Source organism: Spodoptera frugiperda, chromosome 25 (genome assembly GCF_023101765.2).
Source record: "Spodoptera frugiperda isolate SF20-4 chromosome 25, AGI-APGP_CSIRO_Sfru_2.0, whole genome shotgun sequence".
Taxonomy (NCBI): domain Eukaryota; kingdom Metazoa; phylum Arthropoda; class Insecta; order Lepidoptera; family Noctuidae; genus Spodoptera; species Spodoptera frugiperda.
The window spans coordinates 17,270,396-17,286,061 of NC_064236.1; the positions used below are offsets into that span (position 1 = coordinate 17,270,396).

Genomic DNA, 15,666 nt, shown 5'->3' on the forward strand with positions numbered 1-15,666 from the left:
CAGCTCCGGATCAGGCATCAGCCCTACTGGGCCCCACCTGTGGTGGTCTGGCTCTTTGAGGCGCGCGCGGAACGCGACGCGCCGTACGCACAGTTCTGGTTCTGGTCGGGCGGCGAGCTACCCTTGCTCGCCATCCGCAGACCCGCACCGCGGTATTACCGTCTAGGTTTAGTTTATTTTTTATGTTAAATGAGCCGACGTTTGGCTGTTATCTCGCCTGATGGTAAGTGATGATGTGGCCTACGATGGAGCACGTTTGCCCATAAGCAACCTATTCACTCGGGCTTTGAAGACACCCAGGTTATACCCATCAGGAAATTGACAGTAGGTATATAGCTATACTGTCTTGCAGTCTTGCTAATTGTCCTTGCTAATTGCTTTACCAAAAAACTGTATATTATAAGTATAAAGAAATGTTAAGCGATGCGGCAGCGGGATTCAGCTTTAAGTATACGTCCGTCATGCAACACCACAACCAAGGTACAAAACGAACAAAGAAATACTAGGAAAATCGTCGTTAGTAAAATGAAATATGATAATGCAAACTAGACTAAACATGAGTCCCTAGACAACTAACCAAGTTTTTCTAGGAAATTGATTTATTTATTGTAAAAGGTAAATACATTTTATGTTGAAATTTGTTACTGAATGTAAATAAGAGGGTCGGAATTATAATACCAAAGCAAAGTCCAATCAAAGCAATTTCAAAGACGTCGTTTACAGATATAGTCGAATAAATCTGTAGAGAGGTCAATTCTGTACAGTACCGTCAACGTAACATGGCACGCCTGAAGTTAGGCTTTGCGAACTTTCGCGCAGGTCCATTCGTGAAGAAAACTATTACTGCAATATGATTTTTTATAAATCTTAAAAACTTAACAATAAAAATTAACAACAATAATAACGAAATATACGAAATGTTTTGTAACCGACTGCACTCAAGACAGAGATAGTGACACTAACATAACGCCGATGCTAATGTGTGACAGAGACATAATACCGGGTACCGAGTATTGCCGAATAAGCACGAAGATTCACGAAGTAACCAAAAAGGGACGTCCAAGAAGCGTGCGTGAGGGTGTTGTTTAATCGATTTTCTTAAAATCGATTACTACGAAACAAATTGCTTATCACACAAAAATATATTTACTTTCAATGTTATATTGATGTTTTAAATTTTCTTAAACAGTCGTTACTCAAATAGTCGTTAATGATAATATAATTGATATTCAAGGAAATCATAACTTTCAATTGAGAAAATACTTTCTTTTGGTTTTATTTTCATGTCGAAATATCGTTTATTAATAACAAAACAAATAACAGGGGCTGTTACTGGATCGATACCAAACCCAAATATGTGATTAATTTTTTTTGTCTGTTTGTCTGTCTGTCGATGAAACTTGGTATAATTATACCTTATTATCCTCGGCATAAAATATGATACTTCTTATCCTGGAAAAAATAGCAGTTTTATACTACAGAACGCGAGCTCAACAGCAGTAGCTCAATAGAGGGATCTCTTTAATTATTATGGGCCTAGCCGTATTTGGGTCCAATAGATATTTATAAGATGACATTGTCAGAGTTACTCAAAATGGAGAAATAAAACATCCACGCGAAGACCGACATCCGCGCGGACGGAGTCGCGGGCGGAAGATAGTTTTAACACACAACGACGTTAAAGGCTGTTAATTCCCCGAATATTCCCAAAGTTGACAACAATTCATTTTTCCAGTAATTTACGTCTGACAAAATTCTGTGTATGCCGTAATAGCTGGAAATATGTCTTTGTTGTTTTATAGGCAAATGTACAGTACTGGGAGTGTCGGCAACAGCATTTTTGCCGTAAATGAAGTGAGAGCTATCGTGGTACATAAATCCACTTAACTCCGTGGGGCACTCTCGACCGAAGCACGAGCTACGGACTTTTTACAACTTAATTATTAACTTTCAGCGTTTATTTTTTACACATATAGCTCCTATTTCATATTGTCCTATATGAAATAGGAACTCGGAATAAGAAACTATATTAGCAGTTTTAAAATGCGGGCAGCAAAATTATGTTAGCATTTTAAAAGTATGTATCATGTAAATTATAACTACCAAAATGCTAACCACTATAGAAGATTTATGTACTTACTCGAATGTATGTTAGAAACTACAACGTGATTAAATCGGTATATTATTTAGATCGACAACAAGCTAGCGTCGTGTATGTCAAGTAGCCACGTCAATTAGAAATGAATCAATCGGTCGGGACAAACACTGTGGTTCTACCTGACGGTGTTTACGATACCAAGTTACTGATATGAGGACAACAATCTGCGTTCGGACTGTGTAGGTGTGTTCTTTTAAACATAGGCATTTAGACATCGTTAAAAATCATTATCAGATTGAAATGTTACAATTTGAGAGCCGAATAATGCATTTTTTAGAGGACACAATTTTATGTTTTGAACATGTTGGGGAGTCAATAGTAACTTAACTTGAAGTTTATGGGGTCGCCTTTGTCCCCCGGCCGCCATCTTGGAAAAGGATTTTTTTTTGAGGGGGAAAATCATCCAATGTCTTCTCCCGCTTTGGGCGAGGCGAGAGGGAGTGTCAGACTCTTACTAACTTAAAACCACCCCGTTCCTTCTCCTGCTTTTCGAGCCTGAGCCCCGGTAAACCCGCTAGGTAGTCCGCAGCTCCGGATGGAAAAGGGGGTGGAAACACTTTTTTTTTGCTATATCTCGGAAACTATGCATCGTACAAAAGAATTTTAAAATCATAATTTGTAGAAAATTATTTTGCCTACAAATCTTTAGGTATATATATAATTCTTCTGTAAGTTTTTTTTTTATGGGCTTGCCGTTAATCGAGCAGACGTATTACCTGATGGTAAGCAATCGCCGCCGCCCATGGACACTTGAAACACCAGAGGCTTTCCAAGTGCGTTACCGGCTTTTTGGGAGTTAGGAATTTAAGGGTTGTTGTTCGGGAATGGGGATGGGGAAGATTGGGAAGGGGGGAATTGGGCCTCCGGAAGTGTGTATGTCACTGAACTTCTCTTAAACGACTGGACCGATTTTGATGATTTTTTTTGTGTGTGTTCAAGTGGATCTTAGAATGTTTTAGATTCACAATTTTGTCCGCTGGACAATGTTTATTTTAAATTATTTTTTAATTTATTAGTAGTTGTTGATTTTGGAATGTTTTACATTGGATCCGACAAATTTTCAAATTAAAGACGTGTAGACAGGACAATGTCTGTCGGTGCCGCTAGTATGTTTATATAACTTTTTGCCCTAAATTACCGTAACCGGTAAGTCAGACCTTTTCTGCTTATTTAACATTCGATAAGTTGAATTTGGTAAGTTCTATGGTAAAGAAAAAAGTTAGAAATGAATAAGTAAAGTTGTAAAAATTCAACGAAAATTTTGTAAAAATATGAATAAACAATAAAAAAAAAAGTAAAAAAAAGTTAAACATTTCGTTTTGACCAGATTCTCATGAGCATTGACGAACCCGGTTGACTTCGGAGCGCTGTACCTGGGTTTCTAATGAATGAAATTGAAAATACATAAAATACTTATAACTTCTTTAATTGTTAATTTAGGGCAAAAAGTTAATATTAAAAAGGTTAATATTAAATGTATTAAAAAGGTAATATTATTCATTAATAATTTATTACCTTTTCAATCTATATATTAATACGTGATGCAAAAACTTTGGACCCCTTTTTACGAAAATTGCGCGGACATAGGAGCATACAATTTGGTACACTAAGGCCTCGGCCTCGAATTTTGCGGGCAGCGGGGCGGCAGCGGCGGCGGCGCGGCAGCGGCAGGATCTTTTGCGTATAATCAAATGGACCGGTTTTCGAAAACAGCGGCGCGGGAGCGGCGCGGGAGCGGGCAACGAGCGGTGCACTCCAGTCAAGCGGTGACCGCCCGCGTTGCGCGTCTGCATTGTAGTATAGTGTTGTGTACCTACATTTTTTTTTGTGACGTATCAAAATGTCCTCGGACGTGCAAGAGCAAATGATTTCGGCAATCTTTGAGAGGACACCCATACGGAACAGCAAAGATGTGAACCATAAAAATAGAAGAAAAATTAACCAATTATGGGAAGAAATAAAAAACGAACTGAATATTGAAGACTAAAGCAAAAACTGAAATCACTCTTGATAGTTTCAAGAATATAGTCAAAAGTTTCTACACTCATTCTAGTGTAGTCGTAGAATTTGTCGGAATTTTGTCTTTGTTCTTCATAATTTCGATAAAACTCGCCATTTATTTTCCTTGCCCTATAGTAGGTCTTCTTCTTTAGCCCACAGTAAATCGAGCGTTAGGAATAAATTTGAATCAAAAAGATTTCGTTCGCTAATAAAAACAAATATCTCGACAACACAACCACGAACACAACACTACACCGCTGTAGTGCCGCGCGATCTGCCCGCTAGTTTCGAGAACGGGTCCGCCGCCGCCGCCCCGCTCCCGCTCCCGCGCCGCCGCCGCCCCGCTGCCCGCAAAATTCGAGGCTGAGGCCTTATAGTTTATGTGTAGGAGAAGTGCAGAACGCTAATATTTTTCAAAAATAATGCTTGTAAAGTACATTAAATCAATAAATAAAACATTACACACACTACCATGCATAGTATCTGATCGTATTTGACAAAACGTCAAAATCGACAGACATTGCGATGATATTCTCACGTCTCATATGAATAGTTTTCCTGTTCATGATGCGCCGGAATATTTATTAATTTGAATTTTACAAAACTAATAGCAATTCGTTAAATAAAAATTATCCTTGAACGTATGTTAAGTGGTATTGTAAATTAAATTAAAATTCGCCTAGTGGTCGAAGGTCGAATTTCGACCACTAAGCGACCACTAAGTAGTATCAAATAAAATTACGAAATGTCTGTATGATATCTGTGAATATTCGTGTTCTGTTAATGAATGAAATTACGTATTTGACTATGTAGGTTTAGCATGATTTTATAGGGTATGCTTATGTGCATGTATGGCACGCCACTGTCTAAATCAAATATTTACTTTTACTTATTTATACAGACAGAATTGACCGAGTATCGAAATTCTTCTCCGAAGCATATTTGAAGATATTGAAGAAATAAGAGGCATATTCAGTCCAAGAGTGACCGACTATCATAGAGATAAGGAAGGAACGTGTTCACTTTAAACAAAATTTTGCCATCCAGGCACTTTACTAACACGATTAATTAATTTTCGTGGGCCCTTTATCACTGACAGTCAATACTACCAAAACTTTTCTATAAAAAGCAATCAGTGCCCGAACAGACTTTTCGATATGCACAACATGTCATAGAGTGCATTTAAAATTAATTTCCGTAACCACATCACGCATGGCATGACAGTATTGGGATATTAATTAAAATTAAATTACGTGCTGTAGACCGCCGCACTGATCATCTCTTAGTGTTCTCTAAAGTATTTTTGTACTGAATAGTTATTTTAAGGTCGAACTCAATAAATGATACTTACATACGCACGTGTCTTGTCGAGTGTCTCTCGATAATGGATTCTTTGATATATTTTGTTGAAAGTAATTTTCCTCGAGGAAAATTAAAAACCCTCATGTTCGGAATTCATATACAACACACACCTAACGTTATTTCCAAAACTTCAATGTTGTCACTATTCTAAAGCAAACCAATAACAATATTGATGATTGTGACGAGGATGTTTAGCAATCCTTTAACAATAACGCAATTTCCTTTCAAAACCTGCAGGACCGAGACGACACTAGCGCCAACAGGTGAGAGCAAAAATTAAACCCTAATTTTGACAAAGCATGTGCTTAAATCGCCTCTTATTCACCTCGAGTGGGTCCTACATTTTTCGGGACTATTGCTATTTCTTATAAGACAGAGGTAAAACATTTAAAAAATCTAAATGTTACCTTAATATAGTAAAAAATACTGATGTTGCTATATTTTTTCATCAATTTCTACTACAAACAAATTTAATTAATTGAAAACTTGAAGTATTAACTTTTTCTTTGATATATTTGAGACTTACGTCTTTAGGTATAGCAATATTCCCTTTTAATATCGAACTTCTGACTTTTGAGTTAGAACAAGAAAAGTAATCTTGTCTACTTTCTTTTTCGGATAAAATTTTAATGTGTATCTCTGAATAGTTTCAGAGTTCGATGTATACGAAATGTTTATTAACGTAATGAAAAAAATCTGATCGAGTTTCAAAAAGCATTTTTTTAGACCAGATAATTTATATTTATGACTTTTCCATCGCTATTAATCTTTTAATTCATTTAATTTAAAATGAAGGCAAAAACGTTACCACATTAACTTTAAATTTTAATTGTTTTTAACTTATTTGTGTACACGTATATCGAGATAAATATAATAATATGCAGGTCCATAGGTATATGCTTGATAGCTGTCCCGACGTCGATAGTCCCAACAAAGAATGAGATAATTAAGCAATTTTACTGAAATTGAGCATTGATCATCATTATACTAAGTACTTTAAACTGATTTGCGAGTAATGTTAGATTATTTATGAAGAGGATTTCACTTATATTTTTGTACTGAAACTTCTTTCTGTCCTTATACCAAGCAGCTTGGGGTCGGCACAAAACGTTTACTCTTTTCATTTTCCTCTATCAGACGTCATCCTATCAATAAATCCTTTCTAATACAATCTACCCACCATTTATTCTTCGTTCGTCCTCTAACTTTCCATCCGCCTTTTCCTTTGTCAAATGACGGTGACGGTCATACCTCATGTCCGTATCAAAAGAATTGACTACCTTTCAGCCTCTATCACCACCGCCATTATCAGACTTCCTTTAAAATTTCGGTACAAAATACAAGTATCAACACTGAGATTATGGGACTTTGCCAATCGACTGCATAGTTTATTTAATTCAATACAAATCAATTTATTCATTCTGTTTTAAAATATACTTTTATTACAGTACAACCCTTTTGGAAATAACTTTGTTGGACTATCTTTGAAGGTACAGAAATAATACTGAAGGCGTAGACTCCTTGCTGCCAGTAGAAGAAATTCTGAAAACTGTATCTAGGATAGAAGGACCAGATATGTTTTTGAAAGTGGTATTTTTATTTTGTATTATGTATGTATTTTTTTTTTAATATAATACCATTATGTCAATGAAACCGGATTGCTTTGATTGTTTTGCTAATATGACTTTTCATGCCGACATTTAATATTTTCGGACTGGTGCTGTCTTTTATCCTTCTATCCTAAAAAATACAACCCTGATATTCAAATTGCTATAGATTGGAACTTTCATCTTTATTAAAACGTTACAGAGATATTGGTAATGAGATTTTATGAATATTAGGATTGCTATGGAAGCATACTGAAGTAATGGTTTCAACAAAGGTGGTAACTACACCAGCTGTGATGATACCAACACTTCTATTAGAACCTCCAGAACTTACTCTATGCACAAACCTTTTGCAGACCGCTTACCAACTGAGAGAAACACCTGGAATGTACTTACTGTTACATAGTTAGCGTTGATGTAATCCCTCTCACAGCGCTTCAGCACAACCCTGGTGTGGTCAAAGGGGTTCACGTCGCGGTAGCGGTTCAGTGGCTTGTTCTGAGGCTTCTTGGCTTCGTTCAAGGTGTAGCCGTACCGTTGGCATTCCAGCCCGATCTTCTGTGGGGTGAAATTGTCAATATTAGCTTTCAAACTGATTGGAACAACTAAGCCTATGGAGTTTCTTGCTTGACATTTTAGGTAAAGCAAGGAAAGAAATGACAGAGAATAATATTTTTATGCTTGTTAGATGTTGTAGCAGTGGTTCCGTCCTATTCTATTACTTTTTTTAAATATGGCCCCATACTACATTTTTATCCTGTCTTGTAGGTATAAATATTCGATTTATTATTTAATTTTATTCAATTGGTTTTTGTATGCTGCAATATAGGTGTTATAGTAGATTCTAACAGTAAAACTTTACTAGACTTACATTTCTAGGAACCCTTTTTTATAGCATTAATAAATACAGGAGAAAAAGTTCGAAAATGTAATTGGTGTACTTAACTATTAGGTAATGACATGTTGCTGTATTTCCGAAATTATTTTCCTAGTAACTATTATACACATAGTATGGATAGTTACTGGGAAATTTTTTGTCATAATCATTTGTGGTTTTGCAATATCACTTGGTTACTGGAGATTTTGTTGGAATGCCTGAAGTACTGTGACACAAATTTATGAATGCTGTTAATTCTTGTTTAATTATGTTTTAATTATTTATTTCTTTATTAAGGCTTACCAACTTAGATACATACAGACAATCTTATAAATATGGGAAACAACAGTTAGTGTATGCTCTTAAATTAAAGGTAGGCTCAACATTATTTTTAGACCGTTCAAGCTATAAGTATAAAACAATTTAAAAAAATAAAGAAATTAAGTGCAAAGAAATTATGTACAAACATAATAAAAACTAAAGATTGGGTAAACCATAAAATTTATGGTTTAAAAGATGTATTTTATAAAATACATGTATTTTACTTTTTTGTCTGCCGTTATAACTTTTGAATTAAATAAATAAATAAAAACTACCATGTTTAATACAGGATAACACTGAACGGACAAAAATTTTGAACTCTGCGTCATAGTAACTTTTATTTAGCTCAAAATTACCTATCCAGCATTTGTTCAAAGTATTTGAGTATTTCGTGAAGAAAGACAATTCGATTTTGAGAGATATTTTAGTCTCATAATGATAATTTAGCTTGGTAAATATTTCTATATTTATCTCATTTATTATTTATAATTTTCTCAAGCCAATTATTATACCTGATTTATTAAGTACCCCTTAATTACAGTTGCTGACAGCAGAATGTTTAATATAATAAATACACCTAGCATTATATGCTGTTCATAAAGAAAATACACCTTCAGGAACTTCTGTCTCCAACACCTCCCCAGGAACCTATTTTCCTAAAGGAGTTTATCATCAGCATCAGTTTAAATCCGCCCCTAAGGCTACCCACTGACCGTTTCTTCTCAGTAACACAGCATCTGTTCTCTCCCCAGCCAGACCACAAAAACAATAACAAAAAAAAAACAAAATTGTAAGAAAAGAAAATAATATTTAGGAAGTAGGAAATGCCACCGCTAAAATACGCCAGCGAAAACCCTTACTTTCAGAAATGATGATAAAAAATTGAAAGTTAAAAAACATTCAAAAACTTCAAATCGCGATATGTAATAAGTTATTAAGATGTTGTTAGTTTATAGCGCGTGGCACAGAAATACCGCGTCCCACCTACGCACGTACCTGATAGACCAGGGCCCAAGCATTCCTGGACACGATGTCCAAGTACTCCTCCTCAACTTTGTTGGTGTAGACGTTGTTTTGACTCATTGTTCAAGTTGTTTCCTTCTTTAGCTCACTCTTAACGAAGTATTGTTTGGGTATTGGATACCGCTAACTGTACAAGTTTGAATGTTACTAACAGTTGTAGTAAGTGATAGATATGTTGTGAATACAGGATGTGCCTGGTGCAGGTGTTATGTTAAACTTATTTCAACCCGTAGCCCGTAACAACTGTTCAAGCGACGAAATCAGAATGATTTAGATCTGGATAGCGGCCTTCAACATGAGTGTATTGCTGACGGACTTAGTGTTGTCAGTTTTGTTTACAAAATCACTGCCTTCCTCGAAACCTACCACGGTAGATTTGTAATGTCAAGAATTGCGCGCCAAATTCAAATTCTCATACATTTACACTGTTTTTTACAAAATTTTATTTGCGTATTCAGTAGATCTGAGAGTCGGCACCTATCTATTTTCCATACCCCTAAGTGATCTAAGTGATAAGGGTCGTTCACTCTAAATATATATATTTTTCTTTTTGACGTTTTTAAGCTATTGCATTGCATAGCTTCTATCGTGGGCCTTGAGCGAGGAGATCGAATCCAGAAATTCCGTAAAGAAAAATCCTAACAGTGTTGCTATTTTGAAAAATAGGTAAATCTGAGGCTTAGCTTGGTAGACAAGTAGACTGAGAACAACGTTGGTAGATCTACCTAAAAGCTGCTAGAGAGTGGCAACACTGCCCCACTCTTAGAACAATTTGACAGGTTCATAATTGAAGTGGCGCCATCTGGCAGCTTGACAAAAAAGTTTAACCAAAACACTCAATAGGTAGTGTCACTAACGCATTATGTTCTAAAAATGTACCTAATATATAGAAAATAATTCTTAACATCTAAATATAACAATTATACGCTAATAATTAATATAAGAATAAACACGTACTTCTTTTATCTTAAGAATTAAATTAATAAGGTATGAGGTTCCTGTCTCTGGAGCCCTAACCACCGGTAGCGGGACCATGCTCCCGCTACTTGTCGGCTCCTTCCTATTTTTATATTTTTAAATGTTATTTTGTTTTTTATTTTCAGTAATGTTTAAAAATATAATTTTAGAGTATTTTAATTAAATATATAAATATAATATTTTCAACTGAAAATACAATATGTAATTTCAAATTTTAATTAAAATGGCTGCTACGTGTTTACGTCTAGTCTCTGAGAGTTTAGTTAGACGGTTGACGGGTTAGTAACTTTTTGAAATATCACGCTTATATAATATTAAAATTGTAATTGCATAAGTTTATAAAAAATGTTAAGCAATGCAAAGCTTTACCGCGGCAGTCTCCAAGTGCTACACGTATTTTTTTGGTTTTTATTTATTATACATTATATACATACAAACCAAAATTTTATATATTAGGCAAGAAATAATTTATAACATAAAACAACGTTTGCTGGATCAGGTGGTAATAAACCATACTAATATATAAAGCTAAAGTGTTTGTTTGTTTGTTTGAGCGCGCTAATTCTAGAACTACTGGTCTGATTTGTATAATTCATTTCATTTATTTCTATCATTATCATATTACAGTGTATAGCAAACAATTTGGATTTAATAACTAGATACTCTGTCTTACAGATCATCAGGCCAACCCATCGACGCAACGCATTGTTTATTTTGAGAGCTATGTCTGTAAAATTACATGAGCTCTCTCCAAATTCTAAGATCTTCATCACTAACACTGGTTGATAGACACTGCGGGATTTTTGACGAGAAGAATTTGGATTTAATAACTAGATACTCTGTCTTACAGATCATCAGGCCAACCCATCGACGCAACGCATTGTTTATATAGTAAAATTACATGAAAATTCTAAGATCTTATACTAAAGATAGTTAATTGATATAAATATAACACTATGGCTTATTTTATTTTTATATTTATTTATTGATTTACATCAGGCAACGAAGGCCCATATTAATACAATAATACTATACTAAAACATAAAAAATACAATAAATACATAATCATGATATTAATTATTACGGTCACACGATGTGACGATGCGTGGCGTCGTATTACGCTGCTCGGTGTCACGTAGCCTGCTTCGAAAACGTCGGTAGGACACTCTTCGGCCAAAATTCTGCCTTGAGGAATTTATCAAGGTATTGAGTTGGAACTCGCACCACAAACGACTTAAAGTTGGTATTTTGACGCGGTTCTAACCTTACTACTCTCAAGGTACAGTTGGTCTTCACTTTCACATACTCCACGACGTCCTCAACCTTCGTGGAGTGGTGTAGTCAGGTCACATATAGCAGCGTCGTAGGCACAGCTGGACGCAGCAGCATGTTAGATCCGGTCAATCCAGTACCGCACTGATTGCGAGAAGTAGGTTTCCTCTTCTTCTTTTGAACTTTGATGAAGCCATCCTTATCACACTCAGGCTTTTCTGGACAGCGCTGTACCGGAATCCTTGTTACGGATTCACAGCGCCGGTTCTGCTTACCCCTTAGATGGACTATTACATAATTACTATATCAGGTGCAAATGAGATCAGTGAAATGGGTTAATAATTTTAACATACCAGAATTATCAGAAAATCTAATTAAATTAAGAAGGAAACAACAATAACTTCAGTAGCTACAATTTAAAACTAATAAACATTAAACTAAAGTTAAAATTTAAGTAAATTTAAATTTAATTATTTTTGTGTTACATAGTGATTCGAGAAAGGTTATACAACATCACGCTATGTCCAATAGGAGCCAAGTAGAGCGGGTGAAACCGGGTGGAACTAGCTAGTATAAAATAAGACTATCTGTAATATATACGAAAATACTTACTTCAACACCTTAAAATAACCGTAAATCTTGAAATATTGCTTTCTGTGGAATCCTTTATTTCGACTAAATTATCATTCATTTATTTTATAACATAATTTAAAATAATTATTAGATCATTAATTTAAACGTCCCATCCTAATGCAGGATTTCGTAAGAATATATATTTTAATTAATTAATCTACTTATATCAATAGTTTTAAAACAATGGCAACACCAGCGTTTAGCCTTCTATAGTTCGTGAGATTCGTCAAAGACTCTGTAACGAAAATAAATACCCAAATGCTTTTCAAGAAATGAGTGTTGTATTTGGACTTGGACCTGTCGTTATTGTTGAATTTAGGAACTTTTATAAATTATGGATGAAATCTTATGGGCAAACGGTCGGCCAAACTGATAATGAAAACTATCTTTATCAGTCCGTGTCCGCTATTGAGAAAATTATTCGTTCTATTTAGTTTTAGTATACCTTTTGTTTAAAAGGGGAAAGTCTTCCAATGACTTCTATCGCCTTAGACAAGGCGAGAGGGAGTGTCAGACTCTTACTGACAAAAACCACCCTTTCCTATTCCTGCTTTTTGAACTGGACCCCGGAGCACCGGTAAACCCGCTAGGTAGTCAGCAGGTCCGAATCAGAAATCAGCCCTACTCGGTCCCATTTGTGAGACCATCAAAGGTTAAAGTTATAGCGTCGGTGGGGAGCAAATCAGGACCCACTGATTATCTTAACAGTTTATTGTTCAAGAACACACAGAATGTCTTACAAAAACTCACTTACAATAATAACTTTTGAGCGCGAGCCGTTTGCCCGCGCGAACGTGTCAAAACCCAAATGTCAACTCTCTGACACAGCGCGCTCTAGCGGACGGCTACCAAGATATGTGCTGGGGTTGCCGCGCTATAAAGTGTGATTAGGTTTTTCCATCAGAAACTTCTCAGTTACAGTCAGGTAGTCTGGATTTTTATCCGTATAGGACTTGCCATATGTATATGTTACGGTCTGATTAATCGAAAATTATTAATAATTCATGTTTTGGTTTTGGTAAATGTGAATAATCTATCGAAATTTAACAGAAAAATAAAAAAATAAATTAAAAATTTAAAAAAACCCCCGACATAAAAACTTAATTTCCCTTTAAAAAGTAAAAAATAATAAAAGAAACCTAATCTTAAAGTACCTAAGAATGTACTACTAATTCTAAAAAAAATACGTCGCGTTGGGGGACCGCTCCTAATTATTTCTTACTTCTCTACGATTTTTTCATAAGTATCACATGCTTGGTGTTAACATTAAAGTAAATTGATGTTTAAGTACTTAAATATAACGCAGAAAATAGAAATACAGCGGCGCGGGCGGCGGTGTGCTGTCCGTATTCATGCGGTCCCCCAACGTGACGTATTTTTTTTTTACCCGACTGCGCCAGAAGGAGGGTTATTAGAATTATTAGTACATTCTTAGGTACTTTAAGATTAGGTTTCTTTTATTATTTTTTACTTTTTAAAGGGAAATTAAGTTTTTATGTCGGAGGTGTTTTTAAATTTTTAATTTAATTTTTTATTTCATACTTCTTATAGGTAGGTTAGGTTAAATTAGGCTTAGTATATTACATATGCTTACTATAATTTCAATTCTTGTTAAGGTAAAGATTACATTCAAGGTCAAGCTCGTTCGCTTTGATTTTTTTTTTACTTATTAATTACTAGTTTTTGTTTCTATAAGTAGGCTAAAGATTACATTGGTGCAGGTTTTATATTTTTGTATTTTATAAAATATTTAATTTTATTTTTAATTTTTTATAATTTTTTTTTTTATTTTTTTATTTTTGTTAATACGAAAAAATTATATCTTTCAATATTTTCTTTCAGTGCGGTTTCATTTGAGACCCTATCCCAGTATATTTGCAGACCTTCGGTTAATCTCCCGCTTTCACCGCCCATAACTTTAAAACGGCTCAACCGATTTTCATCAAACATGTCTAAAAACACTCGCACATAAGTCCCCTTTAATACGAAAAAAACTAAATTGAAATCACTGCATCCGTTCGGGAGTTATGATGCCACAGACAGACAGACAGACAGACAGACACGTCAAACTTATAACACCCCTCTTTTTGCGTCGGGGGTTAAAAACATTACTTTTAATAGTAATTATTAATAATTCACGACACATATTGGTGAAAGTAATAAAATAAATAAAAACCCAATGTTTTTTTACTATCAGGTATTTATTTATAATATGAAACAAAGTCTTACGATTATATTAATTAGAAATCACACAATCAAGGTTACTTGTACTGGCTTTAAAACGACAAGACAACAAATTAATTAATTTGTATTTCAATTAAACCAATGCATGTATTATGCCCAGCCCTGCTTATACACAGGTTAGTTTTTGGAATTCTTCTGAGAGTTTTCACACTTAAATCGGACGATTACAAATTACGTAAGTAACAATATAATAAAAATAACTAGACTTATATTTTTGGTTATTGTACTCAGTCATACAATTCAAAAATATAATGAATAAAATGCAAGGAAATCAGGCTGGTCATCAAACCATGAATAAAACTTTTGAATTGACTAGTACTAATACTAGTTTTATCCTATCCAATCGTGTCTTGATTAGTAGTTTAGAAATTAACTTGCTTTCGTTGGCCAGACTCTAATTAACCAGATTTTAAAAGGGTGACATCGATGTGCTGTTCATCTTTTTGGCTTTTTATGTTTGTCCAAATGTCTAGGTTTGGCGGCAGTGCTCAGATGTGACGAAAATGTCCGCGATATAATAAAAAAGCCAATCAATTAGGTTTCAAACATGAAATGCATTATGGTTTCATTTACGTAAAAAGACATATAAATAAAATAGTCTATGGATGCCAAGTGTACGCAGTGTTGCCACATCTACCAACTTTTAGGTAGATCTACCAAATTTGCCCTCAGTTTACAACCCAAGCCTCAAATCTACCTGTTTATCAAAATTTTCCAATGTATCTAGTTATGTGTTTAATGTTAATAATTTTTGATACATAAATGTATATTATTATAATTGTATTTATAAATAAATTAATATTTTTTTCTTATTGAAGGATGAGGCGGTATGGTTTTGTGATTTCGCTCAACGTCGAATAAAAAACACTTACGATTGACAGTTGACAACAAAATTGACTGATGACTCTCCGGTTCCTACCGCGTAAACCGTATTTGAAGAATTTGAGCTTTTTGTTAGCATTACTTCAAAATATTGAGTTGAATTTGGTGTAGTAATAATTCAAAACTTTTTAATAAGGATATGCTTAAAGACAAACAATAAATAACATTATTATTATTTATGTATTTTTATTAAAAATACCCTATTACATTTAGGTGGTAGATATACCTATTTTTAATCTTTGTTTCTACCGATTTTCGGGACATATTCTACTAAATTTCTAAAATTAGGCATCACTGAGTGTACGTTT

At 34.6% G+C, this 15,666-nt stretch overlaps 1 protein-coding gene across 2 annotated transcripts in view; it reads right to left on the reverse strand.

Annotated features, from left to right (window-relative positions):
• LOC118263451 (tyrosine-protein phosphatase non-receptor type 61F) overlaps positions 1 to 9,679 on the reverse strand; it is an 85,862-nt gene extending 76,183 nt beyond the window's left edge. For both annotated transcript variants that reach the window (XM_035575474.2, XM_035575465.2), the window contains exons 1-2: positions 9,323 to 9,679; positions 7,525 to 7,686 (exon numbers count right to left, since the gene is read on the reverse strand). In XM_035575474.2, coding sequence (XP_035431367.1) covers positions 7,525 to 7,686; positions 9,323 to 9,409 — 249 coding nt within the window. In that variant the 5' untranslated portion in view covers positions 9,410 to 9,679. The remainder of the gene's footprint in view (positions 1 to 7,524; positions 7,687 to 9,322) is intronic.
• Positions 9,680 to 15,666: the final 5,987 nt, after the last annotated feature.